At 52.6% G+C, this 27,162-nt stretch overlaps 1 protein-coding gene across 3 annotated transcripts in view; it reads left to right on the plus strand.

Moving 5' to 3' along the window:
• KBTBD12 (kelch repeat and BTB domain containing 12) overlaps window positions 1–26,485 on the plus strand; it is a 67,934-nt gene extending 41,449 nt beyond the window's left edge. For all 3 annotated transcript variants that reach the window (XM_074957650.1, XM_074957652.1, XM_074957651.1), the window contains one exon: window positions 23,217–26,485. In XM_074957650.1, the coding sequence (XP_074813751.1) occupies window positions 23,217–23,386 (170 nt within the window). In that variant the 3' untranslated portion in view covers window positions 23,387–26,485. The remainder of the gene's footprint in view (window positions 1–23,216) is intronic.
• Window positions 26,486–27,162: the final 677 nt, after the last annotated feature.

A 27,162-nucleotide genomic window follows, 5' to 3' on the forward strand; every position in this document is an offset into this window, starting at 1 on the left:
CTTACAATGGCAGAGATGGAGAGACGCAAGGCCCCTCCAACGAAATTGGTTGTCCCTTCCCCATCTACCCCCCTGCCCACCCCTCAAGATTTTCCCACCGCCTCCATTGTTAGAACCCCTGCCCCCGCCCCCGCTGGGGCCTCGGCAGTGGGAGGCACCGGGGCAATTACTACTGCTGCTTTGGTTTTTGCCCCATTAGATTCTAGGAACCCCCCCCCAGTTCGACGGAAGGGTCGGGGCGGGCCGAAAGGAAAGGGCCCCGCTAAAGCCGCTGGGCCCTCCATGGCAGAGGCCGCCCCCACCACTGTGGCCTCATCATCGATCGTGGCACCCCTCCCAGCTGTTCCCTCCACCAGCTCTGCGACCGTCCCTCCCCCGGCCCCCAGGACGTATGCCCGGGCGGCGGCAGGCTCCCCCTCGCCTGCCGCCTCCTCATCTCGCCCACCCACTACCTCCGCTACCATCACTAGCGCCCGGGGCCCTCTTCCCGCCCTGACCAGGAAGCACGGTGTCCGTTGCCTCCTGGTGCCCGCCTCGCCCCACGTGGAAGCATACGTGCAGGCGTTGGCGAAGGTGGTAGGACCCATGGCCATTGTGGCGGCCTCCAAGATGTATGGGAAGGTCGTTTTCTTTCTGGCTTCGGAGACTGCCGCCCAGGAGGCGGTGGAGAAGGGCCTAGTGGTAGGAGGGGTGTTTATCCCCCTAGAACCGCTAGAAGATCTGGGCGTTCGCCTCGTCCTCACCTCCGTTCCTCCCTTTTTACCTAATGTTGCCCTGTTACCCGCTCTTTCTGCCCTGGGAAAACTTGTTTCTGCTATTAGCCCTCTCCCGTTAGGCTGCAAGGACCCCGCCCTCCGTCACGTCCTCTCGTTCCGCCGGCAAGTGCAGATTTCACTGCCGGCGGGGGTGCGTGACGGAGAGGCGCTTGAGGGGTCCTTCCTAGTTCCCTACCAGGGAGCCCGCTATAGGGTCTTTTATTCCACCGGAGAGGCCCGGTGCTACCTCTGCCGCTCGGCGGGGCATGTCCGTAGGGACTGCCCTTTGGCCCGGGGGAGAGGGGCACCTGAGACCCCCGAGACCCGGCAGGATATCGGCCCTGTCGTTGCCGACACCCCTGGCCACCCGGCACCTGAAACCACCCCTCCTCCCACCCGATCCAACGCTGCCCCCGTCCGGGCCCAAGAGGTATCTTTCCAACAACGCCCGGGCGACCACGGGAGTCCCGCTCTTGCTGTAACCACCTCGGCAGAGCCTCTGGAGGAGAGTGTGGCACAGTTATTACCAGGTGCAGGAAAGGGCTCGCCCCAGGGAGAACCCCCCGCCCCTCCTGCTCCCTCACCGCTATCCCCCCAAACCCCTGAACCTTTGCCTCCGCGCCCCGCTCTGCCCCCTGCTATTCAATCCCCAGATGACGCTATGGAGGGCTGGACTGTAGTCCAGGGGAAGCGAGGCAAGCGGAGGGCTCGAGCCCCGCTGCATCCATCTGACGCGGAAGCCCCCCGGAAGACCAGGAAGGGAGGTACTGATCTTGAGCCTCCCGCTTCGGCCACGAGTGAGATCCATTCGCTGGTGTCGGGAGGTGAAGATAGACTGGCATTGGAGGGAGGACTCCCCCCTCCGCGGGGGACCCTCCCCTCCGAAGCCCCGGAGGAAGCCCCTTCTAATCGGATACCACCTGAACTCCCTACGAACCCCGACGTGACCGTTGAGGCGGGCCCTAGCGGAGAGGCCCCCAGGGTAGTAGGAGTCGGCCTCTCCTCTGTGTATGCAGAGATTGAGGCCCTAGATTTGACCCCGGTCACCCAGGGAGGGGATGATTTACTGCCGGCCAGCCTCGTTTTAGGTAATCTTACCCCAGGCCCCCTTTCCCCATGTTCTCTCCCCCTGACTGCCTTTCCGGGTGAGCACCCCACGGAAAGTGGTTTACCACCTGATGCCATGGCTGCCACGACCACCCCGAAGCCAGCATCTAGCATTGCTCGGAGCCCCCTCCCTTGCCCCTTAACCCCCGACCCTGCTCAGGAGGCATCTTCTTTTTGCTGCTCGCCTCCTGAAGCCCAGGGCCTTACCTCTGCCCCTGTCCCCACCCCTGTCCCGGTTCAATTTCCCTCCTCCTGCAAGGCTACTGCCGCCCCTGGGGTTATTTCTTTTCCGCCTTTTGCAGACCCCCCCCAGGGAGCAGTCTTTACGTTTTCTAGTTGCGACTCATTAGGAGTTGCGCTTTTCCCCCTGCCATCCCCTTCCACTCCAAGGCACGAGATGGATTTACTAACCCCAGCCTGTCAGACGCCCCGTCGGCGGTCCGCACCCTGCCTACCCGCCTTAGCGGACCTCGAGGCTGTATTAAGAACCCCATCGGGGAGTACCCCGGAAACCGTAACCCCATCCCCCCATGAGCTGCGGCATGCACTACGGCAGTTCTTAGAGCACACCCGTGGTGCCCGCAATAGGGCACAGCTGGCTCTCCAGCGATGGGGGGACTTCGATCAACTTGTTCAGGCCGCAAGGGCCCTTATGAAGGAGGGCAGAGGGCAAGGGAGGCACGGTGCTGCGGCCTACGAGCGGGCCCGCGGCTTCCGGAAAGAGCTACTTACTTATGGGATGGGACACGGGTTGCTACGCGACCCGCCGGGGGCCATGAGCACCCCCACCAATGAGAACTCCCCACCCCCCCGGCCCTCCGCATGACACCTCTCATTATTGTAACCCTGAATACCAGGGGCTGTAGGATGGCTCTCCGCAGGTCCCAGGTGCTCTCCTACCTTCGGGAGGGGGGGTACTCTGTGGTTTTCCTGCAGGAGACCCACACGGACCCAACCGCCGAGGATAGGTGGCGGCTGGAGTGGGGGGACGGGGTGTACTTCAGCCATTGCACGACCTGGCAAGCTGGAGTGGCGACCCTGTTCTCCCCCGCCCTGCGGCCCGAGGTGCTAGGGGTCACTGAGGTCGTACCGGGCCACTTGTTGCACCTCCGAGTTCGTCTGGAGGGGCTCGTGGTCAATCTTGTTAATATCTATGCCCCGCAAGTGAGTTCACAGCGGCCACAATTCTACCAGCAGGTGTCCGATTTTCTCGGCACCCTAGACTCGCACGAGTGCCTGATCCTGGGAGGGGACTTTAACACTACCCTCGAGGAGCGGGACCGCTCGGGGGCCGAGCCGAGCCCGGCCGCCGCGACCATTCTCCGAGACATAGTCGATTATCACTCCCTAGTGGACGTCTGGCGTGACCATCACCCAGATGACACTTCCACGTTTACCTTTGTCCGGGTGGAGGCCCATCGGTCACACCGCTCTCGGTTAGACCGTATTTACCTATCCCGTTTCCATCTTTCACAGGCCCACTCCTCCACCGTGCGGCCGGCCCCTTTTTCCGACCATCATTTAGTTACCGTCACGGTCTCCCTCCGTGCGGAGGGACCGGGGCCGGCCTACTGGCACTTTAATAACAGCCTGCTGGAGGACGAGAGCTTTGTGATGTCCTTCCGGGAGTTTTGGCTGGCCTGGCGGGAGCAGTGGCGTGCCTTTCCCTCGGTGCGGCGCTGGTGGGATCTAGGGAAGGTGCGCGCCAAGCTCTTCTGCCGCAACTACACTCGGGGCGCCAGCCGACGGAGAAATGCGGCGATAGAGCAGTTGGAACGGGAGGTCTTAGAGCTGGAGAGGCGCCTGGCCGCCAGCCCCGGCGACCCGTCCCTCTGCGGAGCGTGCCGGGAGAAGCGGGAGGAACTTCGAGCCCTCGAGGACCACCGGGCCCGAGGTGCCTTTGTCCGGTCCCGCATCCGCCTCCTTCAGGAGATGGATCGCGGCTCCCGCTTCTTCTATGCCTTGGAGAAAACGAGGGGGGCCAAAAAACACGTCACCTGCCTTCTAGCGGAAGACGGCACCCCCCTCACGGATCCGGAGGAGATGTGTGGGAGGGCCCGTGACTTCTACGCAAGCCTTTTCTCCCCGGATCCGACCGATCCTGGCGCTCGCGGGGTGCTCTGGGAGGAACTCCCCACGGTCAGCGTGGGCGACCGAGACCGGCTAGAGCTGCCTCTCACCCTGGCCGAGTTCTCGGAAGCCCTCCGCCGCATGCCCACCAATAAATCTCCGGGCATGGACGGGCTGACCGTGGAGTTTTACCGCGCGTTCTGGGACATCCTCGGCCCAGACCTAGTCACTGTCTGGGCTGAGTCTTTGCAGGGCGGGGTCCTCCCTCTGTCGTGCAGGCGAGCGGTGCTTGCCTTGCTGCCGAAGAAGGGGGACCTCCGCGACTTACGAAATTGGCGTCCCCTCTCGCTCCTTAGCACGGATTACAAAATCGTAGCGAAAGCAATTTCGCTGCGGCTAGGGGCCGTGATGGCGGACGTGATCCACCCAGACCAGACCTATACTGTCCCAGGTCGCAGCATTTTTGACAACCTCTTTCTAGTCCGAGACCTTTTGGAACTCGGGCGGAGAGACGGTCTGTCGTTCGCCCTCCTGTCTCTCGATCAGGAGAAGGCGTTCGATAGAGTGGATCATGGGTACCTCCTGAGCACCCTGCGGGCGTTTGGATTCGGACCTCAGTTTGTGAGTTTTCTCCGGGTGCTGTACGCCTCCGCGGAGTGTTTGGTTAGGCTCAACTGGACCCTGACCGAACCGGTCAGCTTCGGGCGAGGGGTGCGGCAGGGGTGCCCCCTCTCAGGCCAGCTGTACGCTCTGGCGATCGAGCCTTTCCTCTGTCTCCTCCGCAGGAGGTTGACGGGGTTGGTGCTGCGGGAGCCGGAGCTGCGGCTGGTCCTGTCGGCGTACGCCGATGACGTCCTCCTCGTGGTCCAGGACCCGGGCGACTTGGCGCGAGTGGAGGCATGCCAAGCCATTTATTCAGCAGCCTCCTCCGCCCGAGTCAACTGGGTCAAGAGCTCTGGCTTGGCGGTGGGGGGCTGGCGGCAGGTAAGCTCCCTCCCACCCGCGCTTCAGACCATCCGGTGGAGTGCCGGCCCTCTGCTCTATCTCGGCGTTTACCTTTCTGCCACGCACCCTTCTCCGCCGGAGAACTGGCAAAATTTGGAAGGCGGCGTGATTGAGCGGATCAGGAAATGGACGAGGCTACTCCGATGTCTCTCCCTTCGGGGGAGAGCACTGGTGCTTAACCAACTAGTCCTGTCCACGCTCTGGTACCGGCTCAACACCCTAGCCCCGGCCCCGGGTTTCCTGTCCCACCTCCGGAGATTGATTCTGGAGTTCTTTTGGTCAGGATTGCACTGGGCCCCTGTTGGAGTTCTTCATTTGCCCCTGAAGGAAGGAGGGCAGGGCCTGAAGTGTCTGTACACTCAGGTCCGCGTTTTCCGCCTTCAGGCCCTGCAGAGGCTCCTTTATGGTGCAGGTAGTTCGACGTGGAGCATATTGGCGCACGCCTTCCTACGCCGCTTCCATGGGCTCCGATATGACCGGCAGCTCTTTTATCTTTCTCCGAGAGGTTTTCCGCGAGACCTCTCCGGGCTGCCGGATTTCTACCAGGACCTCCTCCGGACCTGGAAACTGTTTTCAACCACCAGGTCTGTGGCGGCCATCGTGGGGGCAGATCTCCTCACGGAGCCCCTGCTACACAACCCCCAACTTCGTGTGCAGGCGGCGGAGTTCCGCACGGTGCGCCAGAGGTTGGTCCTGGCGGGAGTTACGAGGGTCGGGGACCTCCTGGACTACGACCGGGGGGACTGGCTGGATCCCCTGACGCTCGCTCGACGCATGGGGCTCTCCAGCCTTCGCACCCCCCGGCGCGTGCTTCAGGAGGTGGAGGCCGCTTTGACCCCCGCTGCTCGGGCTTATGTCAGCCGAGCCTTGCGCGAGGGCGCACCCCGCCCATCCTTTACCCCAGGCCCACCGGACCTTTCCATCGGGCCCCTACCTTGCCGATCCCAACACACCCCTCATCCTTTCACTGCAAGCCGGCTGCATGAATTGCAACCGGTCGGTTTTCAAGTTGCATCACGGCAATATTTATATACACTCACGCTCCATACCCTTCACGCCCGCACCCTGGTGTCCCGCCCCGACACAAAGTGGCGAGACCTCCTACCACCCTTGGAGGGGGAGCAACCTCGGTGGGCCAGCCTGTACTCCACCTTGGTCCCGAGGCCCGTCGGGGACATCAGTTGGCGGCTCCTTCACGGGGCCGTGAGCACGGGCGTGTTTTTGACACGTTTTACCTCCGTTCCAGAGACTTGCCCCTTCTGTAATGTGAGGGAAACCCTGGCGCACGTCTATTTAGAGTGTGCCAGATTGCAGCCTCTTTTTCGGCTCCTCACAAACATTCTTTTGCGCTTTTGGCTTCATTTTTCCCCTCACCTCTTTATCTATACACTCCCCATCCGTGGCCCCACCAAGTCGCGGGATCTCCTGGTTAGCCTCCTCCTAGCCTTGGCTAAGACAGCCATTTATAAGACCAGAGAGCGGAGGTTGGCTCATGAGGCGTCCTGCGATTGTAGGGCCGTTTTCCGATCCTCAGTACATTCACGCATCCGGGCGGAGTTCCTCTGGGCGGCGTCCACCGACTCCCTTGACACCTTCGAGGAGCGGTGGGCGCTGTCCGGGGTTCTCTGCTCGGTGACCCCGTCCGGTTCCCTCCGTCTGACCCTCTGATTGAGGGACAGAGCGAGAGACGCCAGCCACAGCCGTTAGCTGCTGTGAATACCATCATTATTGTTATTTAGGAGGGGTCTTATAATACATGGATGTGCCCCCCTCCCTCCCAGCCACCCACCCCGCAGCCGTGCCCATCTTGTCGGGCACTCTCAGGAGAGGGAGGGTCGGTGACCCTGGGCGCGGCACTAGGTAACTCGAGGGGGTGGAAGACCACGAGTGTCGAGGAAGCCCCCCCGCTCTAGGCCACCAGGTAACTCAGGAGGGTGGAAGACCATGAGTGTCGAGGAAGCCCCCCCGCTCTGGGCCTGGGCTAGCCTGAACACCTCTCCCTCCTGAAAGCTGTTGTGTTATACCTTCTGATTGCGTTGTTTTGTTGCTAAGTTTTTCTTTATCTTTTTGTAATTTCTGTAACTGTTACAAATAAATTTCTTTTCTGTTTCAAAAAACCTTCCCTGTTAGGAGACGGAATCGTTTTTTCGCTCGCTCCTGAGCTATCTGCTTTCCTTTCTTTCCTGAAGCCCCCTGGCCCAGATTTTTCACACTTTTCCTTTTGCTTAGTTTCCCCCCCGCGTTTGGGCCGGACGCTTTGTTTTTTTTGGTTTTGTTTTCTCCCGCTTTTCTGAGCTACGTCAGTGTGCTGGCCGGTTGCCAGCACCCCCCCCCAGACGCCTGCTTTTGGACTTTGCTTTTTGCTTAATTGAAACCCCCAGAAGAGGGGGGGAGGACTGCCGACCCGCTGTCCAGAGAGGGGAGTGGACGCCCCCAGACCCAGCCGTTTTGTTTTTTGCCTGGACTTTTTTCTTATCACTACAACATTCCTAGCTGCCGAGAGCCTTGGGACAGAGCCAACAGCTGCAACAGATGCCAGAGGCCGGAGAACTCGCCCGAGCAGCCGTGAATCATCGTGGAGAGAAGCCGTAAGACTGAGGGATTTCCTTTGAATTATACCCTCGGGGGGGGGGAGTTGACTGCGTTCCAGCTGCGTCTGTGGCGGCACAGGGGTGTAGCAGGGAGCTACCCCCAGATCCACCGGTGCCCCCAACCCCCCCACCACTACTACGACTATCACGGCCCCCGCTGCCTCGTCCCTGCTGGCGATCTGCCATCTGCCTTCGGATCCAGCTGTTTGCTTTGGACTTTGCCTTTCGGACCGGACATAACAACCAACCAAACGAGACTCTTTGGACAATTGTGGTGGGTCGTCCTCCCTCCAACCCCCACCCCCCGGATTGTTTATCCCATAGTTTACCCCTACTACCGGACCCCGATTTTTGCCCCCCCCCCTTCTTTCGGTGTCTCCCTGTCTCTCCCTGCTTACAATGGCAGAGATGGAGAGACGCAAGGCCCCTTCAACGAAATTGGTTGCCCCTTCCCCATCTACCCCCCTGCCCACCCCTCAAGATTTTCCCACCGCCTCCATTGTTAGAACCCCTGCCCCCGCCCCCGCTGGGGCCTCGGCAGTGGGAGGCACCGGGGCAATTACTACTGCTGCTTTGGTTTTTGCCCCATTAGATTCTAGGAACCCCCCCCCAGTTCGACGGAAGGGTCGGGGCGGGCCGAAAGGAAAGGGCCCCGCTAAAGCCGCTGGGCCCTCCATGGCAGAGGCCGCCCCCACCACTGTGGCCTCATCATCGATCGTGGCACCCCTCCCAGCTGTTCCCTCCACCAGCTCTGCGACCGTCCCTCCCCCGGCCCCCAGGACGTATGCCCGGGCGGCGGCAGGCTCCCCCTCGCCTGCCGCCTCCTCATCTCGCCCACCCACTACCTCCGCTACCATCACTAGCGCCCGGGGCCCTCTTCCCGCCCTGACCAGGAAGCACGGTGTCCGTTGCCTCCTGGTGCCCGCCTCGCCCCACGTGGAAGCATACGTGCAGGCGTTGGCGAAGGTGGTAGGACCCATGGCCATTGTGGCGGCCTCCAAGATGTATGGGAAGGTCGTTTTCTTTCTGGCTTCGGAGACTGCCGCCCAGGAGGCGGTGGAGAAGGGCCTAGTGGTAGGAGGGGTGTTTATCCCCCTAGAACCGCTAGAAGATCTGGGCGTTCGCCTCGTCCTCACCTCCGTTCCTCCCTTTTTACCTAATGTTGCCCTGTTACCCGCTCTTTCTGCCCTGGGAAAACTTGTTTCTGCTATTAGCCCTCTCCCGTTAGGCTGCAAGGACCCCGCCCTCCGTCACGTCCTCTCGTTCCGCCGGCAAGTGCAGATTTCACTGCCGGCGGGGGTGCGTGACGGAGAGGCGCTTGAGGGGTCCTTCCTAGTTCCCTACCAGGGAGCCCGCTATAGGGTCTTTTATTCCACCGGAGAGGCCCGGTGCTACCTCTGCCGCTCGGCGGGGCATGTCCGTAGGGACTGCCCTTTGGCCCGGGGGAGAGAGGCACCTGAGACCCCCGAGACCCGGCAGGATATCGGCCCTGTCGTTGCCGACACCCCTGGCCACCCGGCACCTGAAACCACCCCTCCTCCCACCCGATCCAACGCTGCCCCCGTCCGGGCCCAAGAGGTATCTTTCCAACAACGCCCGGGCGACCACGGGAGTCCCGCTCTTGCTGTAACCACCTCGGCAGAGCCTCCGGAGGAGAGTGTGGCACAGCTATTACCAGGTGCAGGAGAGGGCTCGCCCCAAGGAGAACCCCCCGCCCCTCCTGCTGCCTCACCGCTATCCCCCCGAACCCCTGAACCTTTGCCTCCGCGCCCCGCTCCGCCCCCTGCTACTCAACCCCCAGATGATGCTATGGAGGGCTGGACTGTAGTCCAGGGGAAGCGAGGCAAGCGGAGGGCTCGAGCCCCGCTGCATCCATCTGACGCGGAAGCCCCCCGGAAGACCAGGAAGGGAGGTACTGACCTTGAGCCTCCCGCCTCGGCCACGAGTGAGATCCATTCGTTGGTGTTGGGAGGTGAAGATAGATTGGCATTGGAGGGAGGAATCCCCCCTCCGCGAGGGACCCTCCCCTCCGAAGCCCCGGAGGAAGCCCCTTCTAACCGGACACCACCTGAACTCCCTACGAACCCCGACGTGACCGTTGAGGCGGGCCCTAGCGGAGAGGCCCCCAGGGTAGTAGGAGTCGGCCTCTCCTCTGTGTATGCAGAAATTGAGGCCCTAGATTTGACCCCGGTCACCCAGGGAGGGGATGATTTACTGCCGGCCAGCCTCGTTTTAGGCAATCTCACCCCAGGCCCCCTTTCCCCATGTTCTCTCCCCCTGACTGCCTTTCCGGGTGAGCACCCCACGGAAAGTGGTTTATCACCTGATGCCATGGCTGCCACGACCACCCCGAAGCCAGCATCTAGCATTGCTCGGAGCCCCCTCCCTTGCCCCTTAACCCCCGACCCTGCTCAGGAGGCATCTTCTTTTTGCTGCTCGCCTCCTGAAGCCCAGGGCCTTACCTCTGCCCCTGTCCCCACCCCTGTCCCGGTTCAATTTCCCTCCTCCTGCAAGGCTACTGCCGCCCCTGGGGTTATTTCTTTTCCGCCTTTTGCAGACCCCCCCCAGGGAGCAGTCTTTACGTTTTCTAGTTGCGACTCATTAGGAGTTGCGCTTTTCCCCCTGCCATCCCCTTCCACTCCAAGGCACGAGATGGATTTAATAACCCCAGCCTGTCAGACGCCCCGTCGGCGGTCCGCACCCTGCCTACCCGCCTTAGCGGACCTCGAGGCTGTATTAAGAACCCCATCCGGAAGTACCCCGGAAACCGTAACCCCATCCCCCCATGAGCTGCGGCATGCACTACGGCAGTTCTTAGAGCACACCCGTGGTGCCCGCAATAGGGCACAGCTGGCTCTCCAACGATGGGGGGACTTCGATCGACTTGTTCAGGCCGCAAGGGCCCTTATGAAGGAGGGCAGAGGGCAAGGGAGGCGCGGTGCTGCGGCCTACGAGCGGGCCCGCGGCTTCCGGAAAGAGCTACTTACTTATGGGATGGGACACGGGTTGCTACGCGACCCGCCGGGGGCCATGAGCACCCCCACCAATGAGAACTCCCCACCCCCCCGGCCCTCCGCATGACACCTCTCATTATTGTAACCCTGAATACCAGGGGCTGTAGGATGGCTCTCCGCAGGTCCCAGGTGCTCTCCTACCTTCGGGAGGGGGGGTACTCTGTGGTTTTCCTGCAGGAGACCCACACGGACCCAACCGCCGAGGATAGGTGGCGGCTGGAGTGGGGGGACGGGGTATACTTCAGCCATTGCACGACCTGGCAAGCTGGAGTGGCGACCCTGTTCTCCCCCGCCCTGCGGCCCGAGGTGCTAGGGGTCACTGAGGTCGTACCGGGCCACTTGTTGCACCTCCGAGTTCGTCTGGAGGGGCTCGTGGTCAATCTTGTTAATATCTATGCCCCGCAAGTGAGTTCACAGCGGCCACAATTCTACCAGCAGGTGTCCGATTTTCTCGGCACCCTAGACTCGCACGAGTGCCTGATCCTGGGAGGGGACTTTAACACTACCCTCGAGGAGCGGGACCGCTCGGGGGCCGAGCCGAGCCCGGCCGCCGCGACCATTCTCCGAGACATAGTCGATTATCACTCCCTAGTGGACGTCTGGCGTGACCATCACCCAGATGACACTTCCACGTTTACCTTTGTCCGGGTGGAGGCCCATCGGTCACACCGCTCTCGGTTAGACCGTATTTACCTATCCCGTTTCCATCTTTCACAGGCCCACTCCTCCACCGTGCGGCCGGCCCCTTTTTCCGACCATCATTTAGTTACCGTCACGGTCTCCCTCCGTGCGGAGGGACCGGGGCCGGCCTACTGGCACTTTAATAACAGCCTGCTGGAGGACGAGAGCTTTGTGATGTCCTTCCGGGAGTTTTGGCTGGCCTGGCGGGAGCAGTGGCGTGCCTTTCCCTCGGTGCGGCGCTGGTGGGATCTAGGGAAGGTGCGCGCCAAGCTCTTCTGCCGCAACTACACTCGGGGCGCCAGCCGACGGAGAAATGCAACGATAGAGCAGTTGGAACGGGAGGTCTTAGAGCTGGAGAGGCGCCTGGCCGCCAGCCCCGGGGACCCGTCCCTCTGCGGAGCGTGCCGGGAGAAGCGGGAGGAACTTCGAGCCCTCGAGGACCACCGGGCCCGAGGTGCCTTTGTCCGGTCCCGCATCCGCCTCCTTCGGGAGATGGATCGCGGCTCCCGCCTTTTCTATGCCTTGGAGAAAACGAGGGGGGCCAAAAAACATGTCACCTGCCTTCTAGCGGAAGACGGCACCCCCCTCACGGATCCGGAGGAGATGTGTGGGAGGGCCCGTGACTTCTACGCAAGCCTTTTCTCCCCGGATCCGACCGATCCTGGCGCTCGCGGGGTGCTCTGGGAGGAACTCCCCACGGTCAGCGTGGGCGACCGAGACCGGCTAGAGCTGCCTCTCACCCTGGCCGAGTTCTCGGAAGCCCTCCGCCGCATGCCCACCAATAAATCTCCGGGCATGGACGGGCTGACCGTGGAGTTTTACCGCGCGTTCTGGGACATCCTCGGCCCAGACCTAGTCACTGTCTGGGCTGAGTCTTTGCAGGGCGGGGTCCTCCCTCTGTCGTGCAGGCGAGCGGTGCTTGCCTTGCTGCCGAAGAAGGGGGACCTCCGCGACTTACGAAACTGGCGTCCCCTCTCACTCCTTAGCACGGATTACAAAATCGTAGCGAAAGCAATTTCGCTGCGGCTAGGGTCCGTGATGGCGGACGTGATCCACCCAGACCAGACCTATACTGTCCCGGGTCGCAGCATTTTTGACAACCTCTTTCTAGTCCGAGACCTTTTGGAACTCGGGCGGAGAGACGGTCTGTCGTTCGCCCTCCTGTCTCTCGATCAGGAGAAGGCGTTCGATAGAGTGGATCATGGGTACCTCCTGAGCACCCTGCGGGCGTTTGGATTCGGACCTCAGTTTGTGAGTTTTCTCCGGGTGCTGTACGCCTCCGCGGAGTGTTTGGTTAGGCTCAACTGGACCCTGACCGAACCGGTCAGCTTCGGGCGAGGGGTGCGGCAGGGGTGCCCCCTCTCAGGCCAGCTGTACGCTCTGGCGATCGAGCCTTTCCTCTGTCTCCTCCGCAGGAGGTTGACGGGGTTGGTGCTGCGGGAGCCGGAGCTGCGGCTGGTCCTGTCGGCGTACGCCGATGACGTCCTCCTCGTGGTCCAGGACCCGGGCGACTTGGCGCGAGTGGAGGCATGCCAAGCCATTTATTCAGCAGCCTCCTCCGCCCGAGTCAACTGGGTCAAGAGCTCTGGCTTGGCGGTGGGGGGCTGGCGGCAGGTAAGCTCCCTCCCACCCGCGCTTCAGACCATCCGGTGGAGTGCCGGCCCTCTGCTCTATCTCGGCGTTTACCTTTCTGCCACGCACCCTTCTCCGCCGGAGAACTGGCAAAATTTGGAAGGCGGCGTGATTGAGCGGATCAGGAAATGGACGAGGCTACTCCGATGTCTCTCCCTTCGGGGGAGAGCACTGGTGCTTAACCAACTAGTCCTGTCCACGCTCTGGTACCGGCTCAACACCCTAGCCCCGGCCCCGGGTTTCCTGTCCCACCTCCGGAGATTGATTCTGGAGTTCTTTTGGTCAGGATTGCACTGGGCCCCTGTTGGAGTTCTTCATTTGCCCCTGAAGGAAGGAGGGCAGGGCCTGAAGTGTCTGTACACTCAGGTCCGCGTTTTCCGCCTCCAGGCCCTGCAGAGGCTCCTTTATGGTGCAGGTAGTTCGACGTGGAGCATATTGGCGCACGCCTTCCTACGCCGCTTCCATGGGCTCCGATATGACCGGCAGCTCTTTTATCTTTGTCCGAGAGGTTTTCCGCGAGACCTCTCCGGGCTGCCGGATTTCTACCAGGACCTCCTCCGGACCTGGAAACTGTTTTCAACCACCAGGTCTGTGGCGGCCATCGTGGGGGCAGATCTCCTCACGGAGCCCCTGCTACACAACCCCCAACTTCGTGTGCAGGCGGCGGAGTCCCGCACGGTGCGCCAGAGGTTGGTCCTGGCGGGAGTTACGAGGGTCGGGGACCTCCTGGACTACGACCGGGGGGACTGGCTGGATCCCCTGACGCTCGCTCGACGCATGGGGCTCTCCAGCCTTCGCACCCCCCGGCGCGTGCTTCAGGAGGTGGAGGCCGCTTTGACCCCCGCTGCTCGGGCTTATGTCAGCCGAGCCTTGCGCGATGGCGCACCCCGCCCATCCTTTACCCCAGGCCCACCGGACCTTTCCATCGGGCCCCTACCCTGCCGATCCCAACACACCCCTCATCCTTTCACTGCAAGCCGGCTGCATGAATTGCAACCGGTCGGTTTTCAAGTTGCATCACGGCAATATTTATATACACTCACGCTCCATACCCTTCACGCCCGCACCCTGGTGTCCCGCCCCGACACAAAGTGGCGAGACCTCCTACCACCCTTGGAGGGGGAGCAACCTCGGTGGGCCAGCCTGTACTCCACCTTGGTCCCGAGGCCCGTCGGGGACATCAGTTGGCGGCTCCTTCACGGGGCCGTGAGCACGGGCGTGTTTTTGACACGTTTTACCTCCGTTCCAGAGACTTGCCCCTTCTGTAATGTGAGGGAAACCCTGGCGCACGTCTATTTAGAGTGTGCCAGATTGCAGCCTCTTTTTCGGCTCCTCACAAACATTCTTTTGCGCTTTTGGCTTCATTTTTCCCCTCACCTCTTTATCTATACACTCCCCATCCGTGGCCCCACCAAGTCGCGGGATCTCCTGGTTAGCCTCCTCCTAGCCTTGGCTAAGACAGCCATTTATAAGACCAGAGAGCGGAGGTTGGCTCATGAGGCGTCCTGCGATTGTAGGGCCGTTTTCCGATCCTCAGTACATTCACGCATCCGGGCGGAGTTCCTCTGGGCGGCGTCCACCGACTCCCTTGACACCTTCGAGGAACGGTGGGCGCTGTCCGGGGTTCTCTGCTCGGTGACCCCGTCCGGTTCCCTCCGTCTGACCCTCTGATTGAGGGACAGAGCGAGAGACGCCAGCCACAGCCGTTAGCTGCTGTGAATACCATCATTATTGTTATTTAGGAGGGGTCTTATAATACATGGATGTGCCCCCCTCCCTCCCAGCCACCCACCCCGCAGCCGTGCCCATCTTGTCGGGCACTCTCAGGAGAGGGAGGGTCGGTGACCCTGGGCGCGGCACTAGGTAACTCGAGGGGGTGGAAGACCACGAGTGTCGAGGAAGCCCCCCCGCTCTAGGCCACCAGGTAACTCAGGAGGGTGGAAGACCACGAGTGTCGAGGAAGCCCCCCCGCTCTGGGCCTGGGCTAGCCTGACCACCTCTCCCTCCTGAAAGCTGTTGTGTTATACCTTCTGATTGCGTTGTTTTGTTGCTAAGTTTTTCTTTATCTTTTTGTAATCTCTGTAATTGTTACAAATAAATTTCTTTTCTGTTTCAAAAAAAAAAAAAAAAAAAAAAAAAAAAAAAAAAAAAAAAAAAAAACCTTCCCTGTTACCTTACCCAGGGAAAAGGGACCTACTTAAGCTGGGGCTAATAGATCTGCCTTCTATTACCTTCCTGTAGCTATCCGGCCCGACCCTGTCACAATACAGATATTTAAATAGCTAACCCAAATGTATTTAACTGCCTCCTCCTCATCATTTACATGAATTGCTCTTGAAAACAAATATATAAATTGGAATAGTGTTTAGTTTCTAGCAGGGCAGTGCCATGTTGTAATTACTGTATTCCAGCTGAGCTAATGAGTTTGGATCTCAGCACCATCCTTTCCTGAGAGTGGACTAGCTTAACGGTTTTTTATTTTGACTAATCTACCATAACGTCTGCTCCCTTCAGTCTCATCTGTTATATGATTTAGATGGAGAATAATTGTGGTGCTTGTTTTGGATTATAGTGGTTATAGTACATTACTTGAAGCAAATTAAATTTAGACATATTAAGGAGCCTGGCACAGTAAATACTGTACTTGTGAAGTTTGGGGGATGTGGGATTGGAACAAAACTGTTTCTCAAGCACCCTGCTATGTTCCCAGTTAAATAAAGCAGGAGGGCAAGTTCTTGGCTGATTGCTGCCTGTTTGTTTGCAACGCTGCTTGTTTCCCTGATCAGTTAGAATTTACTAGGTAACACTGAACATTTAAAGTTCTCCTGTCCACAGTTATTATGTTTTGAATACATTTTCCTATTAATAAATGGGATGCAGAATCCCTGTTTTGTTTTGCCCAGAACTAGCTCATCATAAGCTGTCAAGCTGCAGGCTCTCAACCATCTATCAAGCCTGCATGTGGAATCCACACTAAGAAGCTGCCGAATGACCTTTCACCTAATTTTCACACTAACCAGAGTAATATGTAATTCAGCTCTTGGGAGAGAGAGAGAGAGAGAGCTCTAGCAAGCTCTGTTCCTAGAGATGGCTGCCCACTTATCCAGCATTCATCAACCTAAAACACACAACAGTAACTAAGGCTGATATAGGTCACAGAAGCAATGACGATCTGCACCTGCTTGCTACAGGTTCTGAATTTGACCCCGTGTTTGATGGGAAGATATTAGTAATCCAGTCACACTTCAGATCAAGTTTCCATTTATATCTAGTTTGGAAAGTGTTAATAAATGTTCAATAAATGTTCAACAATTGTTATAGAGTCCAATAGGTTGCTTATAAACATGGCTTATAGCCATATATAACATCTGCTGATGTACTTATAACTGTCTATAACATATTGTTACCCCCTGGGGCCAAAATGTGGGGTCTAGTAGGTTGTTCCAGCTAGCAGCAGAAACTGGTGATAGTCGGGATTTCTCTGATGCAGTTTTGTTCACTTATAAAGAATGTACAAAGTCCTGTGTCTCTGAATGCAGAAGGAACCAAGAACAAAAGGAGCACTTTCTTAGCTTACAGCCCAAGCCTAGGGTTGCCAGTTTTGGCTGGCCGTATTCCTGGAGGTTTCATCACATAACATAATCTTTAATTAAATATTAATCTTTAATTCCTGGAGACTCCAGGACAATCCTGAAGGGTTGGCAATCCTACCCAAGCCACTTTAGACCCAAAAGCTGTCTCTGTAGCTTTATCCAGGGACACCCTGTGCTGAGAGGCTACTGCTAAGCTTTCTTGTGGTTTTTTGCCTCTGCTTTTGTTCTGTTCACCATTTCAGTGTGTGTGCTCTCCACCCACACACCAGCCCACCTGGTCACAATGCCTAGTCAAACCCTCCGCTCACCTGCAGCTAGTTTCTGAGCAGACTCTGTTAGGGTTTGTATTAGATGTGACCCTTAAGTGTCTCTTACAACTGTCTTAAATGTGGGACTTGGTCACACATCAGTTTGAATGAAGTTTTAATTCAACCCCTAACAATGTTTCACACACCTCATAACAATATACTGCTTGTGTCTACAACATGCTTATAACATTTATTAATCCTTTCTAAACCATTTATCAACGGGATCTTAGCACAGAGTGGGATCAGTAATTCTGTTTCTGTAAGGGCCTGGTCCTGCAGCCCTTACTCATGTGCTACTGAAGTCAATGCACCTAATCTTGTGACCATTGAAGTTAATGTGAGTTTTGCCATTAACTTCAGTGGGAACAAAATCAGGCCTGAGGAGAGTATGCATGAGCGTAAGGGATGCAAGATAAAAGGATAAATAATTAGAAAGGTTCTGGATATTGAAACCCAAACAAAGACAGTTGAAATAGCAGTGGAAATGGGAGGTCCTCCCTCTAAGCCACCACATCCACCTTTTAAAAACAGCGTATAGGTCGTGAGTGCACTGACCGCTCATGAAGTTGAGACTAGGGGGCTAGAAGCATTAGACGCTAGGTAGGCAGATCGATAGAGGCCTTGTCTGAATTGGGTTCATTCTCTGTACAGATGCACCGAACTGTAAGATACATCGCACCACTGTACACCCAAGTCACCATGTGCCTCCCAGTTCTCCCCGAGCTCTGGTGGGTCCGTACCCTGCACCAATTCTATGCCTGGCACAATGTGCACTGGCCAGTGTGCTGAGGGGTGAAGCCCAGGCTTTCCCTGTTCCCTGCACACATGCACAGGTAAGGAGATGTAGTGACTCTGCAAAGGGTGTGCTCTGTGATGTGGGTAGCCAGCTCAGAGGAGTTAGGGAGCACCGTATACCCCCGTGCTCCCCTGCATGGGCACACAGGATGGTTCACAATCTGGCTCTTAGTGATGGACAGAAATGGGATTGAGTACGACAGACCTGGAGAAAACATTTTCCTCTTTTGTCCAATTGCAAGTCAGGATTTCATGTCTCCCATGATGACAGGCTAACAAACCATTTAACCCATTGCAGCAAAAGCATGTGCATTCCCCTGCCCCCAAGCTTGTAACATTGTAACAGGTAATTAGGAAGGCAACTATGAATGGCCATGAATAATGTGGCGGGAGGTGTTGTAGTCATGCTATATGGAGAGAACATTATGTGTTTTCTGGTACAGAGAATCACAGAAATCAGAGACGTGTACATTGTAAAGGACCTTAAAAAGACAGGTGAAAACCCCACTTGGTAAACAAACCAATGCTGGAATCAAAGCATTTCAACAGTGACAAGTCAGATTTAGAATAGCTGTTAAACGCCAATGGCTGGAGGTGTTGGAGAATAAAGACCAGAATGAGGATCTGCCAGACATTTTGGGGATCTGGTGGGTCTGTAATGCCTGAATGAATCCTTCAAGGAAAGCTAAGAGCAGCCAGTTAACAATTTAGCAGCTAGAGTTTTAGTGGCTGTTTTGAAGCTGATCCAGGACAAAGAGTTAGGGTGCAGTATGGAGATGTGTGTGTCAGACATAGAAAAGTGGTATGACGATGTGGGGGGAAAAGCCAGGACTGAGATCAGCAGGTGTGCAGAAAGGAGCTTGGGAGAGGAATTTCACAGACCACAGAAGCCTACTGATGAGAAGCAGACACATGAATGCTAATTCCAGCTGTGACAGTGACATACGTGTGGCCTTTGTTGAGCCTCTTAATCACTTCATGCATCAGTTTCCTCATCTGTAAAATGGAGGCAATAATATTTACACCAATGGGCTATTAAGGATTGATTAGATACTGGACCAAATTTGTGCCTGGTGTAACTCCACTGAAGTAAAATTAGTAAGGATTAGTTTGTTCCCTTGTCTCTAAAGTGCTGTTCAAATATTTTCCTCATATGTTCTTATGGTTAAAGCACTGGACTGGAATTCCAGAGTTCCAGTTGCCAGCTCTGCTACAGAATTCCTGTGTGACCTTGGGCAAGTCACTTCATTTTCCTGTGCCTCAGTTTCCCTTTTGTAAAACATTAATAATAATACTGATAAAATAAGGGTGTTGTTGGGGTAGATTCATTAATGACTGTGCAGCTCAGATAATACAGTGATGGGGCCATGCAAATACTTGGCTAGATTTGCAAGTGGTGCTTACACTTCAAGATGGAAAATAAATATCAAAGAGATCAGAAGTAATACATAACCTATATCCACAAGGCAAAGTTGTTACCCCCAAACCACATATGGAATGCAATTTGTCAGAACAGAAAAACAAATAAAATATTTATAGCATTGCCTGAAGCAATATTGTAGGTCTTAACATGCAGTGGTCCATCTTGATTCAAGTGGCATGAGAAATCATACAATGAAAAATCAGTCCAGTAATGCTGGATAGTGAAATGCATTAAAAAATATAGCTTTTAATAGAATTGGATGTTTCTGAGCATATGGATGGAGGCGGCCATCTTATTGAAAAGTAACATTCTCTCTGTCAGTTTCATCCTGCTTTAAACACATGGAGAGAAGAACATTGTTATGTAAAAAATGATACCATTTTGTTTACAAACAAAACATTATGGGCCAAAGTGTTAAGCAGGATTTTGAAGATTATGCCTGCAAATTCTGCATGCAGAATACTATAGTTTGCATATGTGAAATGTTATTTTTTATTGGCAAATTAAAGCCTCAATTACAAAACAAGGTCTTTATTGCCTGGAAAAGGTGGTTTTATAGGTGCAGTATTAGGCCTGGTCTGTACACAGATTTTGCACCAGTATAACTATGCCAGTTAGGGGTGTGATTTTTACCAATATAGTTGAATCGACACAATCTCTAGTCTGACAAAGTTATACTGGTATAAAGATGCCTTATACTGTTATAGCCTATTCCCCTTCTTATATAAGAATAAGCTATACTGTTATAAATACTTTTATAGTGATATAACTGCATTCTCACTGGGGAGAGGGGGTATTGCACCTCTTTAACTCTACCAGAATGTTAAAGTGGTACAACTTCTGTCTGTAGACAAGCCCATAGGCAGAGTTAACCGGAGCTAGCCTACCATGGGTGAAGCATCCCCTCTGCAAAGTCCTACCCAATCTAGACCCATGGAACTGCATCCCCACTGGTGCTTTACTAGTCTGTGTGCTTGGCTGGATTTCTAGCAGGATATCCCATTGTTCTTCGTGGAATATTAAACTGGACTACTCTCTGAATCCATTCACAGTGTATTGTAGGAGAAAGTGTCTGTGCTATGTAGGCTCCTGTGAGGAAATCTTATGGACCTTACTCAAAAAAATACCTCTCAGGATTACTTCTGATGGTTCAATCAGTATCTCTAGCAGAATGAAATCTCAGTTTGTGTAACAGTGAAATCTATTAAGTGACCATTTGAGTCACTAAAAAGAAATAATTTGCTTAATGTAGGTGGTTGTCTAATAAAAGTGGAGCAGAACTGTGCTAAATTTGTTTGGGGATACTGTGGGGTGGTTTCTTAAGAGAAGTTGCCCAATAAGGGTGATCTCTTGAGTGAGTGTAGGTTCTACTGTGCACTCATAAAATCACTTTTCAGCAAAATAAGCTACTATAAGAGATTAAAGCTTAGAAATACAAATTATAATTAAAATAACGGAGAAACTGATGAGACAGTGCTTAGAGCATCACTTGAGTTACCTCTAAGCTAAGGTTTGGGATTCGCGTTAAAGCCTGAATCCAGACTAGAGACTGGAACCAATGGCCCCAAACTCACACAAGATATTCTTGCAAAATTTTGGCCCAAAATAATATTAGACAATAGTGGCAATAAATAATACTTAGCTCTTACATAGCAGTGGAAGTCTTATGAGATCATCTCTTTTTGTGAGATTTCTACCCTGTTCGGCTGAAACCTTGCAGGAATGCATTGGCTGTGCACAAACTGGATCTGCAGCATTGGTCCTTTCTGTTTTTAGACCTAAAATCTGGAACCAGAATCACAGAACCACATTTGAATTCAGTGATTTGAATTTGATTCCCACCAAAATTCAAAGGGCTTCAGAGATGAAGAACCAATTTTAGCCCATTTCTTGTTAACATATTTTTTCTTTGTCTCACATAATTCTCTTTATGTGAACTTTCTGAACCAAATGGGTGTAGTTTCCTTTTCAGTTAAGCGAGATAAGACTAGAGAAATTATTGCATCCTTTATTCCAACAACATAGACTCTCTTTTTTTCTCTCAGGAGTTGAGCGTTAACTAACACCCCATGTGCTGGAAAACAGAATTCGTAGAGAGAGGAACAAAACTGGTTACAACAGCCTACAAAAAAGGGAAACAAAAGACACTAAAGGTTATGAGTCATGAGGGTCAGGAAAAGACACAGCAAGACTTGTGGGGAGGATTTCTGAATCTTCCTTTGATGTTTTAATTAGGTTTTTTTTTTTCAAGTGTTGCAATCCTCCACAGAATGTTTTAGACAGCTCCACTGTTTGATTTTCTCACTCGATTGTCTCATTTTGTCGTGATCCACGCCAAAGAAATTCCTGGCATAATAATTTATGGCATAAAGGAGTTGATCTAATAATAAATAACAGGACTGGAGCCTCCAGTGTCACATACTGGGGCTGCTTGTGTCTTCCTGTTTGCTTTGAAAAAAACCCTTCTCACTCCTGCTGGGTCATATAGAAACAAGAGCTCTTTGCTGGTGCTTGTAGATGTCATTTGTTTACAGTCTCTGTCAATCAAACCTTTCTTCTCCATATTTTAACTGGGTGTTTTAGCAGCTTGTTCTCTTCTTTCATGGATGGATGGTGCTTTCCTACTTATTATTCTTCCTCTTTCCTTGCTGAACTGCATGAGTTTGATAAGCAAAACATCACGACTGGTTAGCTCCCCCCGGGCTGTATGAAGAAATGGAACAAGGGCTATTTAGATAGGGACAAATCCTAATGAGGTCTTACTCAGGTTATATTCAGGCTTTACTCAAGAAAACTCCTGAAGGGGAATTAAAACTAAAGTAAGAGCTCAGGATTTAGTTCAGTGAAAAATGCAGCCTACGTCTTGTTCAAACTTGTTTTCCCCTCTTCCACAATTAATTGTGGGCAAAACTGAGAAAAAATTATGATTTGGGGTTCTGAACTGAGACAGAAGCATCTCTTTGTGTTACCATATGAGAAACGATGTGATCGGAGTTGGTGAATAGTTTCTTTAGGAATGAACACATGGCAGAAGGCACAGGTAATTGGAAACAGGGTTGGCTTTGGGTGCTCACCACACCAGTTGATGTGGGGGAGCTACACTAATGTAGATTTACCCCCAGTTATCAGGGTGGGGAAACTTATCCTGAAATTCTTTTTTCCACATGACTGTCCCCCACGTCCTGAAAGCCAACCTTCCAGGACAGTTGAAGAGCCCTGGATGTATGTTAGGTCTCGTGATATTGAGCCATCGTGACAATTGTTTTCACCTGTTGCTCCTAAATCATAAGAAGACATGGATGTTGTGGATAAGACTGGGGAACTGCTAAGACTGTTCTCATGGGAGAGAATGAATGGCCTGTGCTCCCCAGGTTACAAGCTTTGCAGCTCTCTGGAACGTCAACATTTTCTTTCCTCTTCTTTCCTTTGCTGGTTGATCCACAAAGCAAAATTGCTGTCAGCCTCAAAGAAGGGAAAGGTACAAATGCTCTCACATACACTCACTAGAGATAAAGGCATAGGTTTTGAGGGCATGTAAAAAAGGATCAAGAGCAGCCTCCAAGGAAGAGATGAATGGGAGTGCCAGTCTGGACACACTGCACAATGAAACCTGTCACCAGATTATTAGGTCTCAGAGAAAATATGTTGGGTATTTAATGTTTCTTATTGTGATAGTTCTTCTCCTGGTGGTTGTGAAATGCCTGTGCTTGCGAATCTTTGAGACTCAGCTTTTAGTAAAGCCATCTAGAGAGTCATCTGATGTGGAGGAAGGAGACTAGTAGCAAAACACATTGACATCCTCTTCTCAAAGTAAGCAAAGTTTAGATTAAGGTCACTTGCTGTGAGAACCTAACTTTGAAATGAAAAGAAAAAGTGAGTAAAATGAAAGCCCTTTTCATTTATAGAAAAGAACTTGGCTTTGAGTAGCAAAACTGCTGGAAAGTTCAGGTCCTGTGTCAGCAAAGAAAAGGTTTTTCCTTTTTCCAGGAAGTGTAATGCAGCACTGCATCTAAAGAAGCAAAATTCTCCCTTCTCTGGTGGCTCTTTTGTTAAGTTAAGATTTGTCAGCCTCAATAAAAAGCATTTTGTTGTAAGAATGGCTGTGATTTAATGTGGTTGCTCTACCCTGATTGTTTATGACAAGTTCCTCACAAAGAGGAAGGATTAATTCATTAATTTTGCAAACTTCTTTGACCCTGTTGACTTTGCCTTTGATATTTTGTTGTTGCTACTATTTTTCAGCTCGCCATGAAATTATCACCAAAGAGATCCTAGAGCTGGATACGTGGGAAAACCAGTGGAATGTGGTGGCCATCAACGTCCTCATGCATGACAGCTACGATGTCTGCCTTGTAGCTAGACTGAACCCCCGAGATCTTATCCCCCCACCCTCTGACCTAGTGGATCAATAGAAATGCAGTTGTTCCTTGTGCTTCCAGATTCTGCTGTAGCTGAAGAGCTCAGAATAGAGAGAGATGTGCAGCTCGACCTCGGAAGTGGCCTGAGGTGAAAATTGGGTTCTACAGAGATGAGTCTGTGACATGCTCAAGCAAGCAGTGCCTTAGACCTGTGATCTCAGCCACTGCTATGTACTCAGTATTGGTACTTCAAGCTTTTGTGATTGGTACAATGGGCTTCCCATCCCAATAAGCCTCTGGAGTTGGCCCAGGCACCCTACCACAGCACTTCATCGTTTAGCCGTGTAAGCTCTAATGTACTATGCAGGTTGGGCTGCTGTGGGCCTTAGCCTCACCATCATAGTTGCAGCTCAAGGCCCATTGCAGGGTAAAGCAGCACAACTGAATGAGAGCCCTAGCAGGTGCAGATAAAGTTTCAAGGGAAGATTCTGCCTTCACGTACATGCTGTGCACCCCATTGATTTCAGCAGGGTTAACGTGGGTGTTAAGAGCTTGCAGAACTTGGTCTGAAATTGGTACAGTTGCCCAAAGGGGTAGATTGAAGCTGGCCCAGTGCATGAGCAGTGGTAGTGAGAGAGAAGAGGCAAGGAGCCTTCCTTTCTTTTGCACTCCTGCAGAGGGGCCAAGCATAGTCCCAGTGGGGAGCACGGACTAGAGCAAACAGTAATACTAACTACCTTAAAGAGGTTGGGATGAATGTAGGCTGTGGCCCTGCCTCCATCCCCTCTGGAGGTGAACCAGTTTTGGGGGAGAGCATCCTGCATCTTCTCTCAGTATTCTGAAGCTCCTGCACCAGTGTCAGGAGGAAATCCAATGCTCAGGGGCTTGTGCTGCTGTGTGACCAGGTGTAGCCAGTACCTTGAAGGTACAGTTTGGCTCAGTTTTGAAGCCCTTATTAGTTACAACTTTGAATACAATATTTGAAAAGGGGGGGAGAGAAATGAAACACAAAAATAAAAAATAAACCAACTTTATCATCAGCAAATGAGATTTGCTGCCATGCATCCACACAAAGAGAACAAAGATTGCGACGGCAGCTCCTCAGCAGTCTAGCAGTCATTGTTTATATCAGGGTATTGTTTAAATAGAAGTAGCTTTCATGTAGCATTGGGATAAACTCTGCACCAAAAGAGGGATTTTGCTGTTTCCAGAGGGACTTAAGAGTAGTTCAGACAGAATGATCACACTGAGCTTCTTGAAACAGCATTAGGTTCACAGGATTAGATGACAGTAGACTAGAAATGTGCTAAAGTCTCGCAAGGTAGCTGATATCCAGTTTGAATTAGTAATATCCTTTCATGTGTACTCTGATGCCTGCCTCATAGTGTATCTGAGTGTCAATTCCTAGGCAGTACAGGCAAGGGGATTGGGAATCTGAGCAGTTCTGTTGGGCTGAAACTACAATTGAGAGGATGCTGCTTTACTCATAAAATGAGACCATCTTTGGAGAACATAGCACTATGTTATAAAGTGCTGAAATGCTCAAGAATTCATTTGCAGCAAAACGTTGCTGCTTTGGGTCACAAGACCAACAACAAAAAGGGCAAGAAGTGATCAGGAAAGACAGCCTGAGTCCCCTCCGAGAGTTTGAGGACAGTCACTTGCAGAGCAGGATTCACATACTGGAATGGTGCTCCACACTCTTCTTGAATCCTATATTTGGTTCCAAAAGTTCCAGCAGTTTATCATTCTCCCTGCTGTGACTAGTAGCAGGAGGGATGGAGAAGATGACCCGAATGGCCTTTCCCAGCTCTAATTTCTGTGATTCACTAACTATTCCCTTGACTATCCAGTGGGACTATCAATCTGTTTTATAAAAACACTCAACTGGAAGTTCACCAAAGGTTGCTCGATACATACAGAACTGCACTGAGGGTCAGTTGGGCAGTGGGTATTTTGGTTTTTAGAAGGAAAGAAGAAATGAGGCTATGAGCCTTATGAGTCAGCCTATATCTCCCTGCATGTTCCCTAGGCAGGATATGTTTGACAGTCTAAACGTTCACATTTGTGTCTCTTGCCTTTGTAACGTTAAATCATTCTTGTTCCTTTCCTATGTTGACATATGACCTAGTGTAACTTTAGGGCCAAGATTGCCAAGATTGCCTCAGTGCTACAAGCTAAGGTGGCCAGTTCTTAGGATCTCTTCTGAAAACCTGGGTTTTTACATGCTCTTGGCTGTCAGCACCCAGGTGACATTAAAGTTGCCCGTTAACGTGTTGTAAAAAACACTAGAGAGTTTGCACAATTTCTTAAATCATAACAAAGGACATTTTCCTTAACCCTTGCTTTCACTGCAGAAAAATTATATCTGCTGTGTTGAGTCATTACAGTTCAGCTACACAGCTTTCTAGCTGACAAGGAGTGATACTCTTGAATGACAACTCACTTAGGTGGAAAGTTCTTAAAGACATAGTATCTATCCTCAAGGTTACTTTGAACACTACATCAACATCGATCAGTTTTGTTTCTTTCCTTTATTATTTTTCATTTACAGCTTAGTGGGGAAAAATGTGTTGTTTTTGTTTGTTTTTATGACTACTCCTGCTCTGGCTTCTAACTTTCCTAAGGTTTAAAACTTAAATAGATCTACAAGGGATGTGAAATACACTCCATTATAGAGAGCTGCCCCTGAAGATCCTAGGGGGACTTAAGTGAGGACATTCCGGTTTGTGGTGGACACAGCTAAAGCCCCTCCATCAAGCTTGCATGCCTGGGATGAAGTGACCTTTCCTCCCCACTCCATATCTATTGTTTTTTGTATAGTTATTGAAATAACTGAGTGAAAACTGTGTAGTCCATCAAGGTCTGTCTTGCTAGCAGAAGGCAGTACCGATTGATATATTGTATACCCTGTGTTTGGATCCCGCTGTCAGAGCTGGGGTAGGTTCTGGGGGCTGTTGTCATTTAGTGTGGCCTCCTCTCATTAGAGATACCTCATGAAGTGAAGGAGCTCAGTCAGCGTTGGCATGCCCGGAGCACTGCTCAGCATTCTAATCAAAGCTAGCAAAACTTTCGTCCCTTGTCCTGAACTCATTTTCTTTTCTTCTTGTGGGGCGAGGATTGTTTTGCTTTGGAGTTGTTTTTTCTGCTCTTTCGGGGTGGTGGGGAGAGGATGGGGGTTTTAGATTTTGCTGAAGCCACCCAAGTGTCTCATGGTGGAAAGTCCAATACAGTTGCTCAAGGTGGAATTCTGGAAATGCTTACAGTTCTGGAAATTCTGTGGTCAGTCTAAAAGATCTGGAAAGCCCAGGTTCTCTAAACTTTCTAAACCAATAATTAGTACTGTAATAAAAGCTTGACAGGGACAGGAGCAAGAAAGCTTATTGGTAGATACAGTTTTGAGCCAAAGTCTTTCTCACATCTCTTGATTCTTGCAATCCCACTGCCACCTTCATGATTTCAGAGTTAATTTCACACTCATGGGAAAGTTCGCACATACCCACAATAATTATTTGTTTCATCCATGGCCCATCTCTGGTTAACTGAGGTGGCCAGTTCTTAGGACCTCTCCTCAACACTCAGGTTTTTAAATGCTCTTTACTGACAGAATCAAAACGACAGTAAAGTTGCCCTTTAACATGTTAACTCAGATTTTTCCCAAGGCTGTGCTGACATCCGTAATGCTAGTATGCAAACAAAGAAGTATTGGCAAGATGTGGCACTGTATAAATGGAGGCTGTTAAGCAAAAGCAGACATATTAATTTCAGTTTTACTTGAAAGTCTGAAATACATCACCGTTTGCCAAATTGGAAGGGACAATTGAGAGGTA

The sequence above is a fragment of the Natator depressus genome, chromosome 7 (genome assembly GCF_965152275.1).
Source record: "Natator depressus isolate rNatDep1 chromosome 7, rNatDep2.hap1, whole genome shotgun sequence".
NCBI classification, from domain to species: domain Eukaryota; kingdom Metazoa; phylum Chordata; order Testudines; family Cheloniidae; genus Natator; species Natator depressus.